The sequence below is a fragment of the Salvelinus sp. IW2-2015 genome, linkage group LG20 (assembly GCF_002910315.2).
Source record: "Salvelinus sp. IW2-2015 linkage group LG20, ASM291031v2, whole genome shotgun sequence".
In the NCBI taxonomy this organism is placed as follows: Eukaryota; Metazoa; Chordata; class Actinopteri; order Salmoniformes; family Salmonidae; genus Salvelinus; species Salvelinus sp. IW2-2015.
In genome coordinates, this window is record NC_036860.1 from 15,801,292 (window position 1) to 15,821,589 (window position 20,298).

General features: G+C 47.0%; 1 protein-coding gene across 1 annotated transcript in view; it reads left to right on the top strand.

The window, feature by feature from the left end:
- The window catches only part of LOC111982062 (early endosome antigen 1), a 77,831-nt gene that overhangs the window by 24,355 nt on the left and 33,178 nt on the right, over window positions 1-20,298 (top strand). Inside the window, exons 10-15 of the mRNA XM_070449227.1 lie at window positions 2,508-3,300; window positions 3,534-3,641; window positions 3,766-6,954; window positions 10,627-10,774; window positions 11,005-11,101; window positions 12,230-12,389. Coding sequence (XP_070305328.1) covers window positions 2,508-3,300; window positions 3,534-3,641; window positions 3,766-6,954; window positions 10,627-10,774; window positions 11,005-11,101; window positions 12,230-12,389 — 4,495 coding nt within the window. The remainder of the gene's footprint in view (window positions 1-2,507; window positions 3,301-3,533; window positions 3,642-3,765; window positions 6,955-10,626; window positions 10,775-11,004; window positions 11,102-12,229; window positions 12,390-20,298) is intronic.

Sequence of the window (20,298 nt, forward strand, 5' to 3'; positions counted from 1 at the left end):
TTTGGATTGGAGATGTTTAATGTGAGTCTGGAAGGAGAGTTTACAGTCTAACCAGAGACCTAGGTATTTGTAGTTGTTCACATATTCTAAGTCAGAACCGTCCAGAGTAGTGATGCTGGACAGGCGGGTAGGTGCGGGCAGCGATCGATTGAAGAACATGCATTTAGTTTTACTTGCATTCAAGAGCAGTTGGAAGCCATGGAAGGAGAGTTGTATGACATTGAAGCTCATCTGGAGGTTAGTTAACACAGTGTCCAATGAAGGGCCAGAGGTATACAGAATGGTGTCGTCTGCGTATAGGTGGATCAAAGAATCACCAGCAGTGAGAGCGACATCATTAATGTATACAGAGAAGAGAGTTGGCCCGAGAATTGAACCCTGTGGCACCCCCATAGAGACTGTCAGAGGTCCGGACAACAGGCCCTCCGATTTGACATACTGAACTCTATCGGAGAAGTAGTTGGTGAACCAAGCAAGGCAATCATTTGAGAAACCAAGGCTATCGAGTCTGCCGATGAGGATGTGGTTATTGACAGAGTCGAAAGCCTTGGCCAGGTCGATGAATACGGCTGCACAGTAATGTCTCATCGATGGCGGTTATGATATCGTTTAGGATCTTGAGCGTGGCTGAGGTGCACCCATGACCAGCTCTGAAACCAGATTGCATAGCGGAGAAGGTACGGTGAGATACAAAATGGTCGGTAATCTGTTTGTTAACTTGGCTTTCAAAGACSTTYGAAAGGCAGGGTAGAATAGATATAGGTCTGTAGCGGTTTGGGTCTAGAGTGTCTCCCCCTTTGAAGAGGGGGATGACCGAGGCAGCTTTTCAATCTATGACGATACGAAAGAGAGGTTGAACAGGCTAGTAATAGGGGTTGCAATAATTTCGACAGATAATTTTAGAAAGAGAGGGTCCAGATTGTCTTGCCCGGCTGATTTGTAGGGGTCCAGATTTTGCAGCTCTTTCAGAACATCAGCTATCTGGATTTGGGTGAAGGAGAAGTGGGGGAGGTTTGGGCGAGTTGCTGTGGGGAGCGCAGGGCTGTTGACCGGGGTTTGGGATAGCCAGGTGGAAAGCATGGCCAGCCGTAGAAYAATGCTTATTGAAATTCTCAATTATTGTGGATGTATCGGTAGTGACAGTGTTTCCTAGCCTCAGTGCAGTGGGCAGCTGGGAGGAGATGCTCTTATTCTCCATGGACTTTACAGTGTCCCAGAACSTTTTTGAGTTTGTACTACAGGATGCAAATTTCTGTTRGAAAAAGCTAGCCTTAGCTTTCCTAACTGCCTGTGTATATTGGTTCCTAACTTCCCTAAAAAGTTYCATATCACGGGGGCTATTCGATGCTAATGCAGAATGCCACAGGATGTTTTTGTGCTGGTCAAGGGCAGACAGGTCTGGAGTGAACCAAGGGCTATATCTATTCCTAGTTCTAKATTTTTTTAATGGAGCATGCTTATTTAAGATGGTGAGAAAGGCACTTTTAAAGAATAACCAGGCATCCTCTACTGACGGGATGAGGTCAATGTCATTCCAGGATACCCCMGCCAGGTCAATTAGAAAGGCCTGTTCGCAGAAGTAGTGAATTCTTTKCAGTCATTTTTTTCATCATATTTTAAATAAAATTACACTGTCATGAAACATTATGACCATCCTGTGTCACTTTACTTGGACTAAGAAAAGACACTTTATGACACTGTCAAGCAGAATTATTACCAGTGAAATTACAATGATAATTTAATATGGTCTATTTAAAAAAAATATATATACATCATAAATATACTGTTGACATGTAGGCTATGGTGTAATGTAAGGATTTGCCTTGTGTGGTGGTTTTGTGGGTTTTGACACTCTTATGTTGGTGTCATAACCAGCCATAAAATAACGCAATATATGTRACAACAGGTCTAAATATATGTGTCATGACAGTGTTATGACCATATTATAACAGGTTATGTCAGCTGTTATGACATATGACATAGTTATGACTGTGTCATAACATGTTATGACGCTGGGTGTCAAGTAAAGTGTTACCTGTATTTCTGTATCTGTGTACAAACCCCAGACCTGGGTCAAATACATTATGTAAAATATGTAGAGTTTGATGTGCACTTGACTCAGTTTGGAGTTTGCACTTTTGGACATTCCATTGTTTCCATTGTGCCTAGAAAACGAAATCAACCCACAGTTCAAGTATTTGAAAGTATTTTGGGTGGCAGATAGCCTAGCGGTTYAGAGCATTGGTTTGAATCCCCGAGCCGACTAGGTGAAAAATCTGTCTGTGCCGTTGAGCAAGGCATTTATCCAGACTAATTTACAGGAGAAATTAGAGTTAAGAGCATCTGCTAAATTACTAAAATGTAAATGTAAAGTAGTTCTGGCGTACCCTATGTAGATTGTAACAGTTGACTTGGTCCCTTTGTCGTGGCTAGGTGATGAGAAAGCTTGCATAAACTGTTATGTTGTCATTTGACAACATGCTTTTGCCTTCTCTTCTGTCCTCCAGTTCTCTTCCAGAGCAGAAGGAGCCACCAGCGCTAGCCCCTATGGAGACACGCTCTGCAGAGGAAGATGTGGATCCAGATCAGAGGAAGAACCACAGTGTCCGTGAGCGTCGACGGGAGGGACGCTACAAAACCTTTGACTGGGCTGATTTTAGCCGCCAACAGCACTACCAGGGAGTAGTGAAGGAGGCGGAGCCCAGTAGACAGCCGCGTCCTGTGGTAGGATCGGACACCGCTGACGGCGGCAGCCCATCACCAGTGTCCTCCTCCTCTGCCTCCTCTCTGGTTGCCTCTAACTCCTGCTCCTCCTCGTCCTCTTCTCAGTGCCTCAGGGACACTGTAGCTTCGCTAGAAAGGGGGGCAGGTCCAACCATGCTACCCCAGGCTCCATTCACGGCCACACCCCTAGAGGAAAGAAGTGTTGCTGGYACCAAAACACCCACAACATCCACAACACTAGTTCATGCTCAAAATAAGGTTTTTGAAAAAAGGACAATTTCTGAGGTGGACAACAGCTCCACCTCTTCTACACCAGAGCTGCCCGTTGGTTGTGGCGATGACGATGTCACTGGCCACACCCCTAGTGATGTCCCTAGCGTTGCCCTTAGTGATGGCTTTGGCCACACTCCGAGCAACACCCCTTGTGATGGCACTGCCGGTGTACGGGTGAAGGTGGTGATAGAGCAGCAAGTGGCTTCCACACCGCTGAGAGGGGAGAGGTGGGTTCCCATCAATAACTCTGACGAAACCACAGAAGAGACGGAGCAGCAGTTCTATGAACAGCAGACTGAAGAGGTGAGCTAGAGTATGTGTGTGTAACGGTGTGTTAGGAGTGTGATTTAAGTTACTGTGGCTTGTTTGTGAGTGTACGTATGTGTGTGTTTGAGGATGCATTTGTGTGTGTGTGTTTAAGGATGTGTGTGTTTCTGTGTGTGTGTGTGTGTGTGTGTGTGTGTGTGTGTGTGTGTGTGTGTGTGTGTGTGTGTGTGTGTGTGTGTTTGAGCATGTTTCTGTGTGTGTGCCCCCAGCTGGAGCAGACCCAGAGAGAGTTGTCCAGACTCCAGCAGGTGAACATCAGTCTGCAGCAACAGCTGCAGCAGGAGAGGGAACGCTCCAGGGAGAGCCGCCTAGTACAGGTCAGACCATACCTGTAGATGAATTGGGTCAAATACATAAGTCAAATACTTTATAATACTTAAGGTACGCTTGGTTTAGCTTCCCCATAACAATGGAACCAAATCTCCCATCAATCTCTTTTAGAATGGCCTACCCACATCTTTAAACCCGTCCTCCTCCGCACAGGCGTGCGCGTGGCAGCGTCTTCAGAAGCTGAACCAGGACCTGCGGTTCGAGCTGGAGGCCCAGAGGAGGAGCCAGGAGGAGGCGCGTGAGGCTGAACTGCAGCGGAGGGCCGAGTTCATCGCCTTGCAGGCGCGGGTGTTAAGCGCAGGGGAGGCTGCAGCCTTGGCACGCTCTGAGCTGCAGCAGGAGCGTCAGAGCGCTCGGAAGCAGCGGGAGGAGGGGGAGCACGACCACCAGCAAGAGTTGGAGTGTTTGCGCCAGCGACTACAAGAGGTGTCAGCCCAGATGAGAACAACAGAGGCGGCACAGGCTGAGAAGGAGGTGCGCCTGCAGAAGCACCTGGGCCTCCTGCAGGAGAGCCAGGACAGGGAACGCAGAAGCCTGGGGGCCAACCTGGCCCAGGCGGAACGCCGGACCCAGGACCTGCAGGAGCAGCTGCAAAAGGCTGAGCAGCAAGCGGAGACATTGTGGAAGGGGCAGGGGCAGCCGTGGGCCAGGGAAGGAGAGGTGGAAGAGGCTCAGCAGCAGCTGCAGGAGGAGCTGGCCCGCACGCTGGCGGCTATAGGGAGGCTACAGGGGGAGGGGGAGCAGCTGGAGAGACGCTGCCAAGAGCTGCAGAACCAGCTGGCCGAGGCGGACGGGGAGGTGGTTCAGCTGCAGAGACGCCTACAGACGGAGGAAACTGACTTCTACAACCTGGAGCACTCCTACGAGAGTGTTTCAGAGGAGCTACAGCGGGCCCTGGGACAGGCGCAGGAGAGGGAGGCGGCAGCCAGCGATGCCAGGGAGGACTACAAGAGGCTGCTGGACAGGAAGGAGCGGGAGCTGAGTGAAGCCTTGGTTAAGATGGCCGCCCTTGGGAGCAGCCTGGAAGAGACGGAGCTGAAACTGAGTGAGGTGAAGGAAGCATGCACCTGTTGTTCCTCTCTTCCTCTCTTCAAAGTGACTGACAACAGACTGAATATCAAATCCAGCGGTCTGAATTCARGGGAAACCCAGACCATCCACCACTCCTACAATACAGACGGAGGACAGACAAACGGCAACAGCGTCCCTGCCATAAGCCACTCCGGACCTGGCTCATGTTCTGTCGACCRGGCCTACCAGTACATCGTTACGGCTGGAGATGATCCAGACAGGTTCATGTCAGTGATCCAGGTACTGGAGACCAAGCTGTATGTGACCGAGGAGAAATTGAGAGACATCACCCAGAGGCTGGAGGAGCCACAAGGTCAGTGGTGCAGCAGTGCAGCCGCCAACCCCCACGTCCTCTCCCAGCTCACCCAGAGCCGGGCCGCTAGCCAGCGGCTTAGCCTCTTTCTTCACAACCAGGCCAAGCAGAGCAGGCGCTTCGCCCTGGAAACGGAGGGCCGAACCAGGGTGCTGGGTGGGCAGTGTCAGGCGGCCCTGGCCAGTGTGCAGGCCTGCAGAGAGAGGATCCAAGCCTTGCTGAGGAGGAACCCTGGGGAAGGTAGCAACCCTGACCTAGAAGCCGAGCTCTGTGCCCTGGAGATGCAGCTGGTCACTGCTGCCGCCTGCCTCAGGCAAGGAGGAATAATTGCCGATGAGCAATGGCACGAGTGCCACCGAGCTCAGAGGGAGGAGGAAGACTTGATTGATGACAAGACACTATCAGAGGACAAGGTTGAGCAAATGGGCACAGACACGTATGCCACAATGTCATGCCCAGAAGGAGAGGAAGCTGGAATGGAAACATTGGGTAGAGCTTTAGCCCTGGAAGCGTCTACGCTAGAGAAGATGGCGTCGGCAATGCAGAGCCAAGATACATTTTTTTGCCAGAATGAAGCCCTCCTTGGTGGAGACAAAGGTGACTCGGCACACATGTATGCCGACGTGCTTTTGAAAAGGATGMCCCTCGGAATGGATTGTGGGGAACCAGTAGGTGGCGACACTGAGTCGGAGGAGAGCGCCATTGGCAGGGTCTGTGCCAGAGCAGAGTTAGCTTACATCTCTCTAACCTTACAGCATCGCTACCAGGGAGAGCCGATACAAGAAGAACTGCACTCTGACAACCCGACCAGGGAGCAGCTGTGGCGGAGCTCTCAGCCAGAGGAACAGTGTGGCGGCGCTGGGGATAACAATCTGAGCTCTGGTCATGCCAGGGGTCTGGCTGATGTCAGTCCTCCAGAGCTGGCTCCTTATGAGGAACAGGTCCAGTTGAAGTCCAGAGGCCRCACAGACAACCTGCTGGAGAGGATCCAATCAGTCTGGAGTGGGGACAAGGCAGAGAAACAACACGACTGGACAGAAAGACTTGCAGTCCAGCTGAGGAAAAGGGCCAAGGTCTTGCACAAACTCTGTCAGGAGATCCCCAGCAGCAATGGCTCAAAGGGGGAGAGTAGTGCAGCGAAAGGTAGACGCTGGTTGGATGACCRGGACTCTGTTGGAACCCTGGACTTGACCCTGTACTGGCCGGAGGTGCTGGTCCAGTCCCAGGTGACCTACGTGGCATGCCGCCTGCAGCTGGATCACGAACAGGAACTGCAGCAGTGCAAGGGGGCATTCGACAGCCTAGGGGCGCTGTGTCAGGAGCAAGAGGCCATGCTCAGCAAGGACCGCCGCACTTTTAGCCACGCCCTGTTGCGACTGCAGGAGGACAGCCAGGCCCTCAAGGAGAAGCTGGAGCAGGTGGAGCAAGGGAGGGCTGCAGCAGAGAGCGAGACCCGGCGTAAGGTTGGTGTACTCCTAGCCGATATCGAGAGCATCGAGGATCGCCACGAGGAGCAGGTGCAGAAGCTGGAGGAGGAGTTCCAAGGGAAGATGCAGGAGCTCCAGAAGATCCACGAGGAGGAAATGATACGTCTGCACAGCCACCATGCTCAGTCTGCCTGTGTTGCAACAGATGCACAACACGAGTCCCGCTCATCACAGACCACCCCTAACACTCCTCCCGAAAAAGCCACCTTCTACCCAGACTTCACCTTGGATTCCACCCTGCCGGCAGAGAAATGTAATCTTGATGGAGCCTGCAAAATAGACATGGTGTCTATGGAAACAATGAAGAAGCGAATCCATGTGCTTGAGACGCAGGTAAACACCATGAAAGATGAGGCGGGGAGACGGAATCTGGAAGGGGATGAAGTTGCCATGAAGGAAGCTTATCAGAGAGACCTTGAAAACATCAAGGTACAACACAGCCCCACTCAAATACCCAATACGTTTACACAAACACATTGACTTATGTACAGTGCCTTTGGAAAGTATTCAGACCCATGACTTTTTCCACATTGTGTTACATTACAGCATTATTCTAAAATGTATTAAATTGTTTTTCCCACTCATCAATCTACACACAATACCCCATAACAACAAATCAAAAACTGTTTTTTAGAATTTTTGCTAATTGATTTAAAATTTTKACTGAAATATGACATTTACATAAGTATTCAGACCCTTTACTGAGTACTTTGTTAAAGTACTTTGGCAGTGATTTCAGCATCGAGTCTTCTTGGGTATGACGCTACAAGCTTGGCACACCTGTATTTGGGGAGTTTCTTCCATTTTTCTTTGCAGATCCTCTCAAACTCTGTCAGGTTGGATGGGTAGCGTTACTGCACAGCTATTTTCATGTCTCTCCAGAGATGTTCAATCGGGTTCAAGTCCGGGCTCTTGTTGGGCCACTCAAGGACATTCAGAGACTTGTTCCGAAGCCACTTCTGCATTGTCTTTGCTGTGTGCTTAGGGTAGTTGTCCTGTTGGAAGGTGAACGTCAACCCCAGTCTGAGGTCCTGAGCACTCTGGAGCAGGTTTTCATCAAGGATCTCTGTACTTTGCTCTGTTCATCTTTCCCTCAATCCTGACTAGTCTCCCAGTCCCTGCTGCTGAAAAACATCCCCACAGCATGATGCTGCCACCACAATGCTTCACCGTAGGGATGGTYCCAGCTTTCTTCCAGACGTGACACTTGGCATTCAGGCCAAAGGCTTCAATCTTGGTTTCATCAGACCAGAGAATCTTGAACTCGGCCCTCCGCTGCAGTTCAGCCTCACGCGCCTCCTCCTGGCTCCTCCTCTGGGCCTCCAGCTCGAAAGGTACATAAAGGCTCTCAGACCTTTTACTGAGAAGTGGCTTCCGTCTGGCCACTCTACCATAATGGCCTGATTGGTGGCATGCTGCAGAGATGGTTGTCCTTCTGGAAGGTTCTCCCATCTCCACAGAGGAACTCTGACAGAGCTCCAGAGTGACAACCGGGTTCTTGGTCACCTCCTTGACCAAGGCCCTTCTCCCCCGATTGCTCAGTTTGGCTGGGCAGCCAGCTCTAGAAAGRGTCTTGGTGGTTCCAAACCTCTTCTATTTAAGAATGATGGAGGCCACTGTGTTCTTGGGGACCTTCAATGCTGCAGACATTTTTTGATACCCTTCCCCAGATATGTCCTTCAACACAATCCTGTCTCAGAGCTCTATGGACAATTRCTTTGACCTCATGGCTTGGTTATTGCTCTGACATGCACTGTCAACTGTGGGACCTTATATAGACAGGTATGTGCCTTTCCAAATCATGTCCAATCAATTGAATTTACCACAGGTGGACTCTAATCAAGTTGTAGAAACATCTCAAGGATGATCTATGGAAACAGGATGCACCTGAGCTCAATTTCGAGTCTCATAGCAAAGGGTCTGAAAACGTATGCAATCAAGATATTTCTGTTTTTTATTTGTAATAKATTAGCAATAATTTCTACAAACCTGTTTTCCCTTTGTCATTATGGGGTATTGTGTGTAGATGGCGGAGAAATGTTTTATATTTAATCACTTTTAGAATAAGGCTGTAATGTAACACAATCTGGAAAAAGTCAAGGGGTCTGAATACTTTCTGAAGGCACTGTAAATGCTAATGCTTTGATACACATCAGTACCAACATCATACCAAATACTCCATAAAAGTAGGCGTTAATATGGCTAGGGGTTCCGCTAGCGGAACATTTAGATTACATCCGGTGAAATGGCAGAGCGCGAAATTCATTTTTTTGTGCAATACACCAAATTAACTTCTTGAGGCAGGGGGCAGCATTTTCACTTTCGGAAAAATAGCATGCCAAAATTCAACTGCTTGCTACTCATCCCCAGAATATAATATATGCATATTATTAGTATATTTGGATAGAAAACACTCTGAAGTTTCTAAAACTGTTTGAATCATTTCTGTGAGAATAACAGAACTTATGTAGCAGGCAAAACCCTGAGGACAAACCATTCAGAATTTGTATTTTTTTGATGTCACTGTTTTTTCAATGAGATTTCTTAGAGACACCAGATTTCTAATGGACTTGCTTGCAGTTCCTACGGCTTCCACTGGATGTCACCAGTCCTTGGAAATCGGTTGAGGTTATTCCTTTGTGTAGTGAAGAAGTAGGGCTATCGTAAATGAGGGTCACATGAAGTACATTTTTTGAGAGAGTCACGTTACGAAAAAAGTTGCGTCAGTTTGTTTTCTTTTTGTATTGAACACAGATCATCCCGTCTTCAAATTGATCGATTATTAACGTTTAAAAATACCTAACGTTGTATTACAAAAGTAGTTTGAAATGTTTTGGTAAAGTTTACATGTAACTTTTGATATATTTTGTAGTGACTTSGCGAAAGTTGGAAGCTGTGTTTTTCTGGATGAAACGGTCCAAATAAATTGACATTTTGGATATATATCGATGGAATTAATCGAACAAAAGGACCATTTGTGATGTTTATGGGACATATTGGAGTGCCAACAAAAGAATTTCGTCAAAGGTAAGGCATGATTTATATTTTATTTCTGCGTTTTGTGTCGTGCTTGCAGTGTTGAATTATGCTACTCTCTTTGTTTACTGTTGTGCTATCATCAGATAATAGCTTGCAGCTGCTCCAGAGAAGTTAAAGCTTAACTTCTTGTTAATCTAGCCACCGTGTTAGATTTTAAAAAGGCTTTACGTCGAAAGCAAACCATGCTATTATCAGAGGACAGCACCCCATCAAACAAACACATGACAATCCTAATTCAACCCGCCAGGCGCGACACAAAACTCAGAAATAACGATATAATTCATGCCTTACCTTTGAAGATCTTCTTCTGTTGGCACTCCAATATGTCCCATAAACATCAMAAATMGTATTTTTGTTTGATAAATTCCGTCGTCATATCTKCAAAATGTCKATTTATTTGGCGCGTTTGACTCAGAAAAAAGCCGGTTCCAACTCGCGCAACATGACTACAAAATATCTAATAAGTTACCTGTAATCTTGATCCAAACATTTCAAACAACATTCCTAATACAACTTTAGGWATTTTTTAACACAAATAATCGATCAAATTTATGACAGGATAAACTGTGTTCAATACAGAACGAAAACAATGTGGAGCAAGCGTTCAGGTCGCGCGCCCCAACCACAACAGTACACTAAACTCGACCCTCGTTCTGAACAGCCATACATTACTCAAAGGAAAAACATCAACCAATTTCTAAAGACTGTTGACATCCAGTGGAAGCGATAGGAACTGCAAGCAAGTGCCTTAGAAATCTAGATCCACATAGAAAACCCATTGAAAACACTGTCACCTCAAAAACAAAAATCGTGGATGGTTTGCCCTCGGGGTTTCGCCTGCCAAATAAGTTGTGTTATACTCAGACATAATTTTAACAGTTTTAGAAACTTTAGAGTGTTGTCTATCCAAATATACCAATTATATGCATATCCTGGCTTCTGGGCCTGAGTAGCAGGCAGTTTACTTTGGGCACACTTTTCATCCGGACGTGAAAATACTGCCCCCTATCCCAAACAGGTTAAAAAGTATACACATATAAGTGTGAAATTCATACCCTGCAGGTTTCCTGTGAGCGTGGCTTCACTGCCATGGAGGAYGTGCACCAGAAGCTGGTGGGGGATCTGCAACGGCAGCACCAGAGGGAGGTGGCCACCCTCCTGCAGGAGAGAGACTGCCTACTGGAGGAGGAGACAGCCGCCACTGTCGCAGGTAAAACATCTGGCCCATGTTCTGTAGCCAAACATGGTCAAAAGTTGCTGACTCAAKTGAATAGAGCCAACATGATTCCTTAGAGTGGCATGTTTGTTCCACTTAGCATATTTCCATCTGAATGTTTCACAACGTTGTGTCCTGCTGAACATGCCCCTAGAAGTGGGATGGGGGGGGGGGGCATGTGGCAACATGTCTGTTCACTTCCTGTGTTTGTGGCCTGTGTGTAGCGATCGAGGCAATCAGGAATGCTCATCGGGAGGAGCTGGAGAGGGGTCAGAGTGGAGGGAGCTCTGACATCACGGACCTTCGCTCCCAGCAGCATGAGTGAGTGACTATGTGAAAAAGAAATCTGGCTTGCCTACTACTTACTTAAACTGCATACTAGAACGTACTGTTTACTAAAAACAAATGCAGTAAGCAACAAATATCATCATACTAGGCTCATCCTACTGAGAATCCATCATCTAATTCACAATTGCGTTGATTCCCACCATTCATTAATTTTGGTACAGCGTGTCTCCTCAGCTGATTATCAGCTGTTGTTAAACACGTTTRGAAAGACGATTCTCTTCCTTAATAGTGTACAGTGAATTCTACTAGATGAGAAGCTGAAATGAGTATGACATCCTGGCATTTAAAGCACTACATTTTCCAAATTTAACATACTATAAAACTTTATTTTTTTGCATACCCAAAATGCCTACTATTTAGAACGCAATAATGGTTATTCGGACACTGCCACAGTGTATATGCGTGTGTGCAAAGCTGTCATCAAGGCAAAGGGTGAATACTTTGAAGAATCACAAATATAAATGTCACGCCCTGACCATAGAGAGCCTTGTTATTCTCTCTTTTTTCTATATTTTCTATGTTGGCKTGGTATAGTTCCCAATCAGAGGCAGCTGTTTATCGTTGTCTCTGATTGGGGATCATATTTAGGCAGCCATTWCCCCACTGGTTTTTGTGGGATCTTGTTTTTGTGTTGATGCCTGTGAGCTCTACAGAACGTCCCGTTTCGTTGCTCTTTATTGTTTTTGTGAGTTTCATTTAATAAACATGTGGAACTCTACGTACGCTGCGCCTTGGTCCGTTAATTCATTAGACGATCGTGACAATAAATTATATTTAGATTTGTTAAACACTTTTTTTGGTTACTACATGATTCCATATGTGTTATTTAATAGTTTTGATGTCTTCACTATTATTCTACAATGTAGAAAATAGTAAAAATAAAGAAAAACCCTGGAATGAGTAGATGTGTCCAAACGTTTGACTGAGACTGTATATCTCTTTCTTATCTGGGTGTTTTTTGTATTCATGCACCTGGCTTTTTTAAAGTTTGTGTGTGCATGCATGCACTGTGTGTGTGTGTGAGTGTTACATGTATGTTTCAATGCAAAGTACATGCACCTTTGTATAACTGCCGACCTTCCCCTTTGCCCCATCGTCCAGAGTTGAGCGCCGGTCTCTGCACAGGGAGCTGGAGGTGTTGTCGGGCCAGTACTCCCAGAAGTGCCTGGAGTGCGCCCAGCAGAATCAGACCCTGGAGGCCGAGAGACAGGCCCTGCTACAGTGCCAGAGGGAGAACCAGGTGCTCAGCATCCACAAGCAGGCAAGACACCACCAGACACCCATACAGTACACTGCATGTACTCACCCAGTGTGCCAGTTTAGATCAACGACCACCAGACCTGGGTTGCATTTATTCGGCAGACCTGGGTTGAGTTCGAATACCGGGTCCGACAGGAAAAAATCTGCCGTGAAGTGAGCTGGCAACAGGAGGCCCATTGGCCCCAGGGTTCCGGTCTCGAAGCACGCTTTCGACTGTACCTACAGGTCAGCTTTGGTGTTGCAGTTTAACTTAAGTCTGGCCCAAAAAGACAATTCCAATAGGGAAGTAAAATACAACAATTCCTAATCATCATCTTTGTGAACAGCTACAATTATTTGAGTAATTCAATGGATGTAGTAATTCAACTTGATAATTCAATTTTCATGCTTGTTTTACTATTTAAAAGTGGAACATCCTGAAGTTGATGGGTTTATTGGTCCTCTCACCACCCTCTGGAAGTCACTCTTTGAGTTTGGTCAGCAACACGTGACAACGGAAGACCCTCTGAGTGAGTTGGTAGGGGCGATTGAGTGGTTTCGGGTTTTACTGATTCCCACTGGCCTCAAAGAGAAAAACAACTATCTGCCCTACCTTCCAGCTAGCTAACTAYCAAAGGACACAGTTAGCTAGCCATATATAGCTAGCTAATGGCTTCACCGAGAAGAAGAAAGACTACAACCTTCAAATCAATGGTCGATGTGTGTCGCACTTGCGGTGGAAACTATCCCAATAAGACTTACAAACACAATCTCTTTATTGCCAAAAAGTCAGACCGATACAACAGAGAGGCAAGTGGGGGAAGGTGCTGTGGGAGATGATTCATTGGTAGATTAAAGGGGAACAGCACATTTCTGAGATTTGTCAAAGTACCTAAACCTCTGACTCAGTGTTGGACTGGCTGTCACAGTGCACAGCTCTCTCGCTCTATTAGAGCTAAGTAGAGCTACATCCCAGCTGCGCCCCTCCGCCTCACTGCAGCACTACTATGCTCTAGATATAACTCTGTGGAATAACACAGATCTATGAAAAAATACACATACTATCACAGTGAACATGTTTTTTTTTCGGGTAACCCCAATCGATTGTGAGATATGGCATATACAGTGACTTCGGAAACTATTCAGACCCCTTGACTTATTCAACATTTTGTTACAGCTTTATTCTTTTTTTTAAAACTCAGCAATCTACACACAATACCCCATAATAACAAACCGAAAACAGGTTTTCGATTTTTTTGCAAATGTATTAGAAATAAAAAACAGAAATACCTTATTTACATATGTTTTCAGACACTTTGCTATGAAACTCGAAATTGAGCTCAGGTGCATCCTGTTTTCGTTGATCATCCTTGAGCTGTTTCTACAACTAGATTGGAGTCCACCTGTTGTAAATTCAAGCGATTGGACATGATTTGGAAAGGCAATACGACCTGTCTATAGCTCTGGACTGGGTACTGTCGCCGGAAGCTCTGGACTGTGGAAGCGCACTGGAGGCCTGATGCGTGGTACCGGAACTGGTGGTACCAGGCTGAGGACACGCACCGCAGGGCGAGTGCGGGGAAGAGGCACAGGCCGTACTGGACTGTGGAAGCGCACTGGAGGCCTGATGCGTGGTGCCGGAACTGGTGGTACCGGGCTGATGACACGCATCTCAGGGCGAGTGCGGAGAGGAGGCACAGGACGCACTGGGCTGTGCAGACGCACCATAGACACAGTACGCAGAGCCGGCGCAGGATATCCTGGTCCAAGGAGGTATACTGGAGACCAGGAGCGCTGAGCCGGCACCATCCGTCCTGGCTGGATGCCCATTCTAGCCCGGCAAATGCGAGGAGCTGGAATTGAGCGCACCGGGCTATGAATGCGAACTGGAGACACCGTGCGCATCTCTGCATAACACAGTYCCTGACCAGTTACACGCTCCCCACGGTAAGCACGAGGAGTTGGCTCAGGTCTCCAACRTGACTCAGCCAATCTTCTCGTGTGCCCAAAAATGTTTCTTGGGGCTGCCTCTCGGGCTTCCGTGCTAACCGTGTCCCCTCGTATTGTCGCCGTTCCTCCTGCGCCATCTCCACCTGCTTCCATGGCAAGGTCTTGTCCCCTGCCATTACCTCCTCCCAGGTCCAGGATGTCCTCCACTCATCTTTRTCCTGAGCCCAGGATGTCCGCTCCTCATTAACACGCTGCTTGGTCCTTTTGTGGTGGGTGCTTCTGTCACGTTCATCGTATGAATCGGACAAAGGCGCAGCGTGGTATGCGTACATTCTTTAATATAATTAGAATGAACACTGAACAAACTAACCAAAATAACAAAACGACACGTGAAGCTATACAAAACAAGTGCTGACAGGCAACTACACATAGACAAGAACCCACGAACACAAAAGGGAAAATGGCTACCTAAATATGATCCCCAATCAGAGACAACGATAAACAGCTGCCTCTGATTGGGAACCATATCAGGCCACCATAGACATACAAATACCTAGACCTACAAAACCCCTAGACATACAAAAACTAGCATACCCACCCTCGTCACACCCTGACCTAACCAAAATATAAAGAACACAGAGATATCTAAGGTCAGAGCGTGACAACAATGCAGTTAAAAAAATAAGATTAGGAAATAAAAGTAACAAATAATTAAAGAGCTGCAGTAAAATAACAATTGCGTGGCTATATACAGAGGGTACCGGAACAGAGTCAATGTGTGGGAGCACCAGTTAGTCGAGGTAATTGAGGTAATATWTACATGTAGGTAGAGTTATTAAAGTGGCTATGCATAGATAATAACAGAGAGTACTGTAGCAGCAGTGTAAAAGAGGGGGGGACAATGCAAATAGTCTGGGTAGCCATTTGATTAGATGTTCAGGAGTCGTATGGCTTGGGGTAGAATCTTTTACGGAGCCTCTTGGACCTAGACTTGGCGCTCCAGTACCACTTGTCATGCGGTAGCAGAGAGAACAGTCTATGACTAGGGTGGCTGGAGCCTTTGACAATTTTTAGGGCCTTCCTCTGACACCGCCTGGTATAGAGGTCCTGGATGGCAATACCCTCTGTAGTGTCTTATGGTCGGAGGCCGAGCAGTAGCCATACCAGACAGTGATGCAACAAGTCAGGATGCTGTCGATGGTGCAGCTGTAGAACCTTTTGAGGATCTGTTGACTCATGCCAAATATTTTCATTCTCCTGAGGGGGAATAGGTTTTGTCGTGCCCTCTTCACGACTGTCTTGGTGTGCTTGGACCATGTTAGTTTGTCGGACACCAAGGAACTTGAAGCTCTCAACGTGCTCCTCTACAGCCCCATCGATGAGAATGGGGGCGTGCTCGGTCCTCCTTTTCCTGTAGTCCACAATCGTCTCCTTTGTCTTGATCATGTTGAGGGAGAGGTTGTTGTCCTGGCACCACACGGCCAGGTTTCAGCCTATAGGGAGAAGGTCAGTCTTGTTGTTGATCAGGCTTACCACTGTTGTGTCATCGGCAAACTTAATGATGGTGTTGGAGTCATTCCTGGCTGTAAAGTCATGAGTGAACAGGGAGTACAGGAGGGAACAGAGCACGCACCCCTGAGGGGCCCCCGTGTTGAGGATCAATGTTGCGGATGTGTTGTTACCTACCCTTACCACCTGGGGGGCGGCCTGTCAGGAAATCCAGGATCCAGTTAGAGAGGGAGGTGTTTAGTCCCAGCGTCCTTAGCTTAGTTATGAGCTTTGAGAGCACTATGGTGTTGAACGCTGAGCTGTCAATGAATAGCATTCTCACATAGGTGTTCCTTTTGACCAGGTGGGAAAGGGCAGTGTGGAGTGCGATTGAGATTGCGTCATCTGTGGATCTGTTGGGGCTGTATGCGAATTGGAGTGGGTCTGGGTAACCGGGAGGATGCTGTTGATGTGAGCCATGACCAGCATTTCAAAGCACTTCATGGCTACAACGTGAGTGCCACGTGGCTGTAATCATTTAGGCAGGTTACCTTCGCTTCCTTGGGCACAGGGTCTATGGTTGTCTGCATGAAACAAGTAGATATTACAGACTCAGTCAGGTAGAGGTTAAAAATGTCCGTGAAGACACTTGACAGTTGGTCAGAGCATGCTTTGAGTACACAACCTGGTAATCCACATTTTATGAAGTGCACCAGTCCCTCCTGCAGGATAGCACCCCCACAATTATGATGCTGTCACCCCGTGCTTCACTGTTTCATCAGACAGAGGACATTTCTCCAAAAGTACGATCTTTGTCTCCATGTGCAGTTGCAAACCAGTCTGGCTTTTTTATGGCGGTTTCGGAGCAGGGACTTCTTCCTTGCTGATAGGCCTTTCAGGTTATGTCGATATAGGACTCGTTTGACTGTGGATATAGATACTTTTGTACCTGTTTTTCCAGCATCTTCACAAGGTCCTTTGCTGTTGTTCTGGAATTGATTTGCACTTTTCGTACAAAAGTACGTTCATCTCTAGGAGACAGAACTCGTCTCCTTCCTGAGCGGTATGACGGCTGCGTGGTCCCATGGTGTTTATACTTGCGTACTATTGTTTGTACAGATGAACGTAGTACCTTCAGGCGTTTAGAAATTGCTCCCAAGGATGAACCAGACTTGTGGAGGTCTACAATTTTTTCTGAGGTCTTGGCTGATTTCTTTAGATGTTCCCATAATGTCAAGCAAAGAGGCACTGAGTTTGAAGGTAGGCCTTGAAATACATCCACAGGTACACCTCCAATTGATTCAAATTATGTCAATTAGCCTATCAGAAGCTTCTAAAGCCATGACATAATTTTCTGGAATTTTCCAAGCTGTTTAAGGCACAGTCAACTTAGTGTATGTTACCTTCTAACTGTAACGGCAGCCTTCCTCCTCCTCGTCTGAAGAGGAGGTGTAGCAGGGATAGAGGAGGTGTAGCAGGGATCGGACCAAGACCAGCGTAGTTAGTGTCCATGTTTTAATAATAACTGCACATGAACACAATACAAAATAACAAATGTGGCAAAAACCGAAACAGTCCTATCTGGTGCAATGAACACAAAGACAGAAGACAACCACCCACAAACCCCAACACAAAACAAGCTACCTAAATATGGTTCCCAATCAGAGACAATGACTAACACCTGCCTCTGATTGAGAACCATATCAGGCCATACATAGAAACGGACAAACTAGACACACAACATAGAATGCCCACCCAGCTCACGTCCTGACCAACACTAAAACAAAGAAAAAACAAAAGAACTATGGTCAGAACGTGACACTGACCCACTGGAATTGTGATACAGTGAATTATAAGTGAAATAGTCTGTAAACAATTGTTGGACAAATGACTTGTGTCATGCACAAAGTTGATGTCCTAACCGACTTGCCAAAACTATAGTTTGTTAACAATACATTTGTGGAGTGGTTGAATAATGAGTTTTAATGACTCCAACCTATGTGTATGTAAACTTCCGACTTCAAATGTAGGTCCTGGATTGCAGGAAGCTTGGCCCCAGTGATGTACTGGGCTGTTCGCACTACCCTCTGTAGCGCCTTATGGTCAGATACCGAGCAGTTGCCATACCAGGTGGTGATGCAACCGGTCAGGATGCTCTCCATGGTGCAGCTGTAGAACCTTTTGAGGATCTGGGGACCCATACCAAATCCTTTTAGTCTCCTGAGGGGAAAAGGTTTTGTCATGCAGTCTTCACGACTGTCTTGGTATGTTTGGACCATGATAGTTCGTTGGTGATGTGGAAACCAAGGAACTTGAAACTCTCGACCCGCTCCACTACAGCAGTCCTGTAGTCCACGATCAGCTCCTTTGTCCTGCTAACATTGAGGGAGAGGTTGTTGTCCTGGCACCACACTGCCAGTTCTCTGACTTCCACCCTATAGGCCGTCTCATCGTTGTCGGTGATCAGGCCTACCACTGTTGTGTCGTTGGCAAACTTAATCATGGTGTTGGAGTCGTGTRCGGCCATGAAGTCGTGGGTGAACAGGGAATACAGGAGGGGACTAAGAACACACCCTGAGGGGCCCCAGTGTTATGGATCAGTGTGGCAGATGTGTTGTTGCCTACTCTTAGCAGTTTGGTGCAGACCGTTAGGAAGTCCAGGATCCAGTTGCAGAGGGAGGTGTTTAGTCCCAGAGTCCTTAGCTTAGTGATGAGCTTCATGGGCACTAATATGTTGAATGCTGAGCTGTAGTCAATGAACAGCATTCTCACATAGGTGTTATTTTGTCCAGGTGAGAAAGGGCAGTGTGGAGTGCGATTGAGATTGTGTCATCTGTGGATCTGTTGGGGCTGTATACGAATTGGAGTGGGTCTAGGGTGACCGGGAGGATGCTGTTGATGTGAGCCATGACCAGCCTTTCAAAGCACTTCATGGCTACCGACGTGAGTGCCACGGGCGGTAATCATTTAGGCAGGTTACCTTTGCTTCCTTGGGCACAGGATCTATGGTGGTCTGCTTGAAACATGTAGGTATTACAGACTCATCAGGGAGAGGTTGAAAATGTCAGTGAAGACACTTGACAGTTGGTCAGCGAATGCTTTAAGTACAAATCCTGGTAATCCATCTGGCCCAGCGGCTTTGTGAATGTTGACCTATTTAAAGGTTTTATCACATTGGCTACCGAGAGCGTTATCACAGTCATCCAGAACAGTTGGTGCTCTCATGCATGATTCAGTGTTGCTTGCCTCCAAGCGAGAATAATAGGCATTTAGCACGTCTGGCTCGRGTTACTGGGCAGCTCACGTTTGGGTTTCCCTATGTTTTTTTGGGCCGGGTATGGTTCTTAATCAGGGACAGCTGTCTATCGTTGTCTCTGATTGGTAATCATACTTAGGCAGCATGTTTTGCCACCTTAGGTTGTGGGATGTTGTTTTTTGTTAGCTCTGCGTAGCCTACTGAAGGTAACGTTCGTTGTTCTTTTGTTGTTTTGTTTGTGTTCAGATTTAATAAAGAATCATGAACACGTACCACGCTGCACCTTGGTCTCATCCTTCCYACGAGCATTACACTGAGTCTACAGATATCTCTTAGGGCAAGGTTATATGCATTTGCAGATAAAACAGAATACAAGCTTTTGTGAAGAGTAATTTTACCTAACATTAGTATTTGAAACCAACCAGTGCGAGGGTTGTCTATCATTTACAGTTTGTGTATTTACTGGAAACTACATTCCCTCCAAGTGCTTCTCTCCTGGCTATCATACCGGTAATATGACCAATGTTGCGTTGCTGTTTTGATGGGCCCTAGCATTTAATCGCATGAGTAAGTCACCGCTCTCTCCTTGCTGTTGTTAAGCTGTTGAGGTTTTGTATTTGTATTTCCAGTTTTGTAGAACGCCGCAGCCCGTCTGGTGTTCAACTTTCCAATTTCCTCACGTCACCCCCCTCCTCCGCTCTCTCCACTGGCTTCCAGTTGAAGCTCGCATCCGCTACAAGACCATGGTGCTTGCCTACGGAGCTGTTGAGGGGAACGGCACCTCCGTACCTTCAGGCTCTGATCAGGCCCTACACCCAAACAAGGGCACTGCGTCATCCACCTCTGGCCTGCTCGCCTCCCTACCTCTGAGGAAGTACAGTTCCCGCTCAGCCCAGTCAAAACTGTTCGCTGCTCTGGCACCCCAATGGTGAACAAACTCCCTCACGACGCCAGGTCAGCGGAGTCAATCACCACCTTCCGGAGACACCTGAAACCCCACCTCTTAAGGAATACCTAGGATAGGATAAAGTAATCCTTCTAACCCCCCCCCCCCTTAAAAGAGTTAGATGCACTATTGTAAAGTGGTTGTTCCACTGGATATCATAAGGTGAATGCACCAATTTGTAAGTCGCTCTGGATAAGAGCGTCTGCTAAATGACTTAAATGTAAATGTAAATGTATCATTTTCAAATTTGTGATATCATATACAGTGCTTTCAGAAAATATTCACACCCCT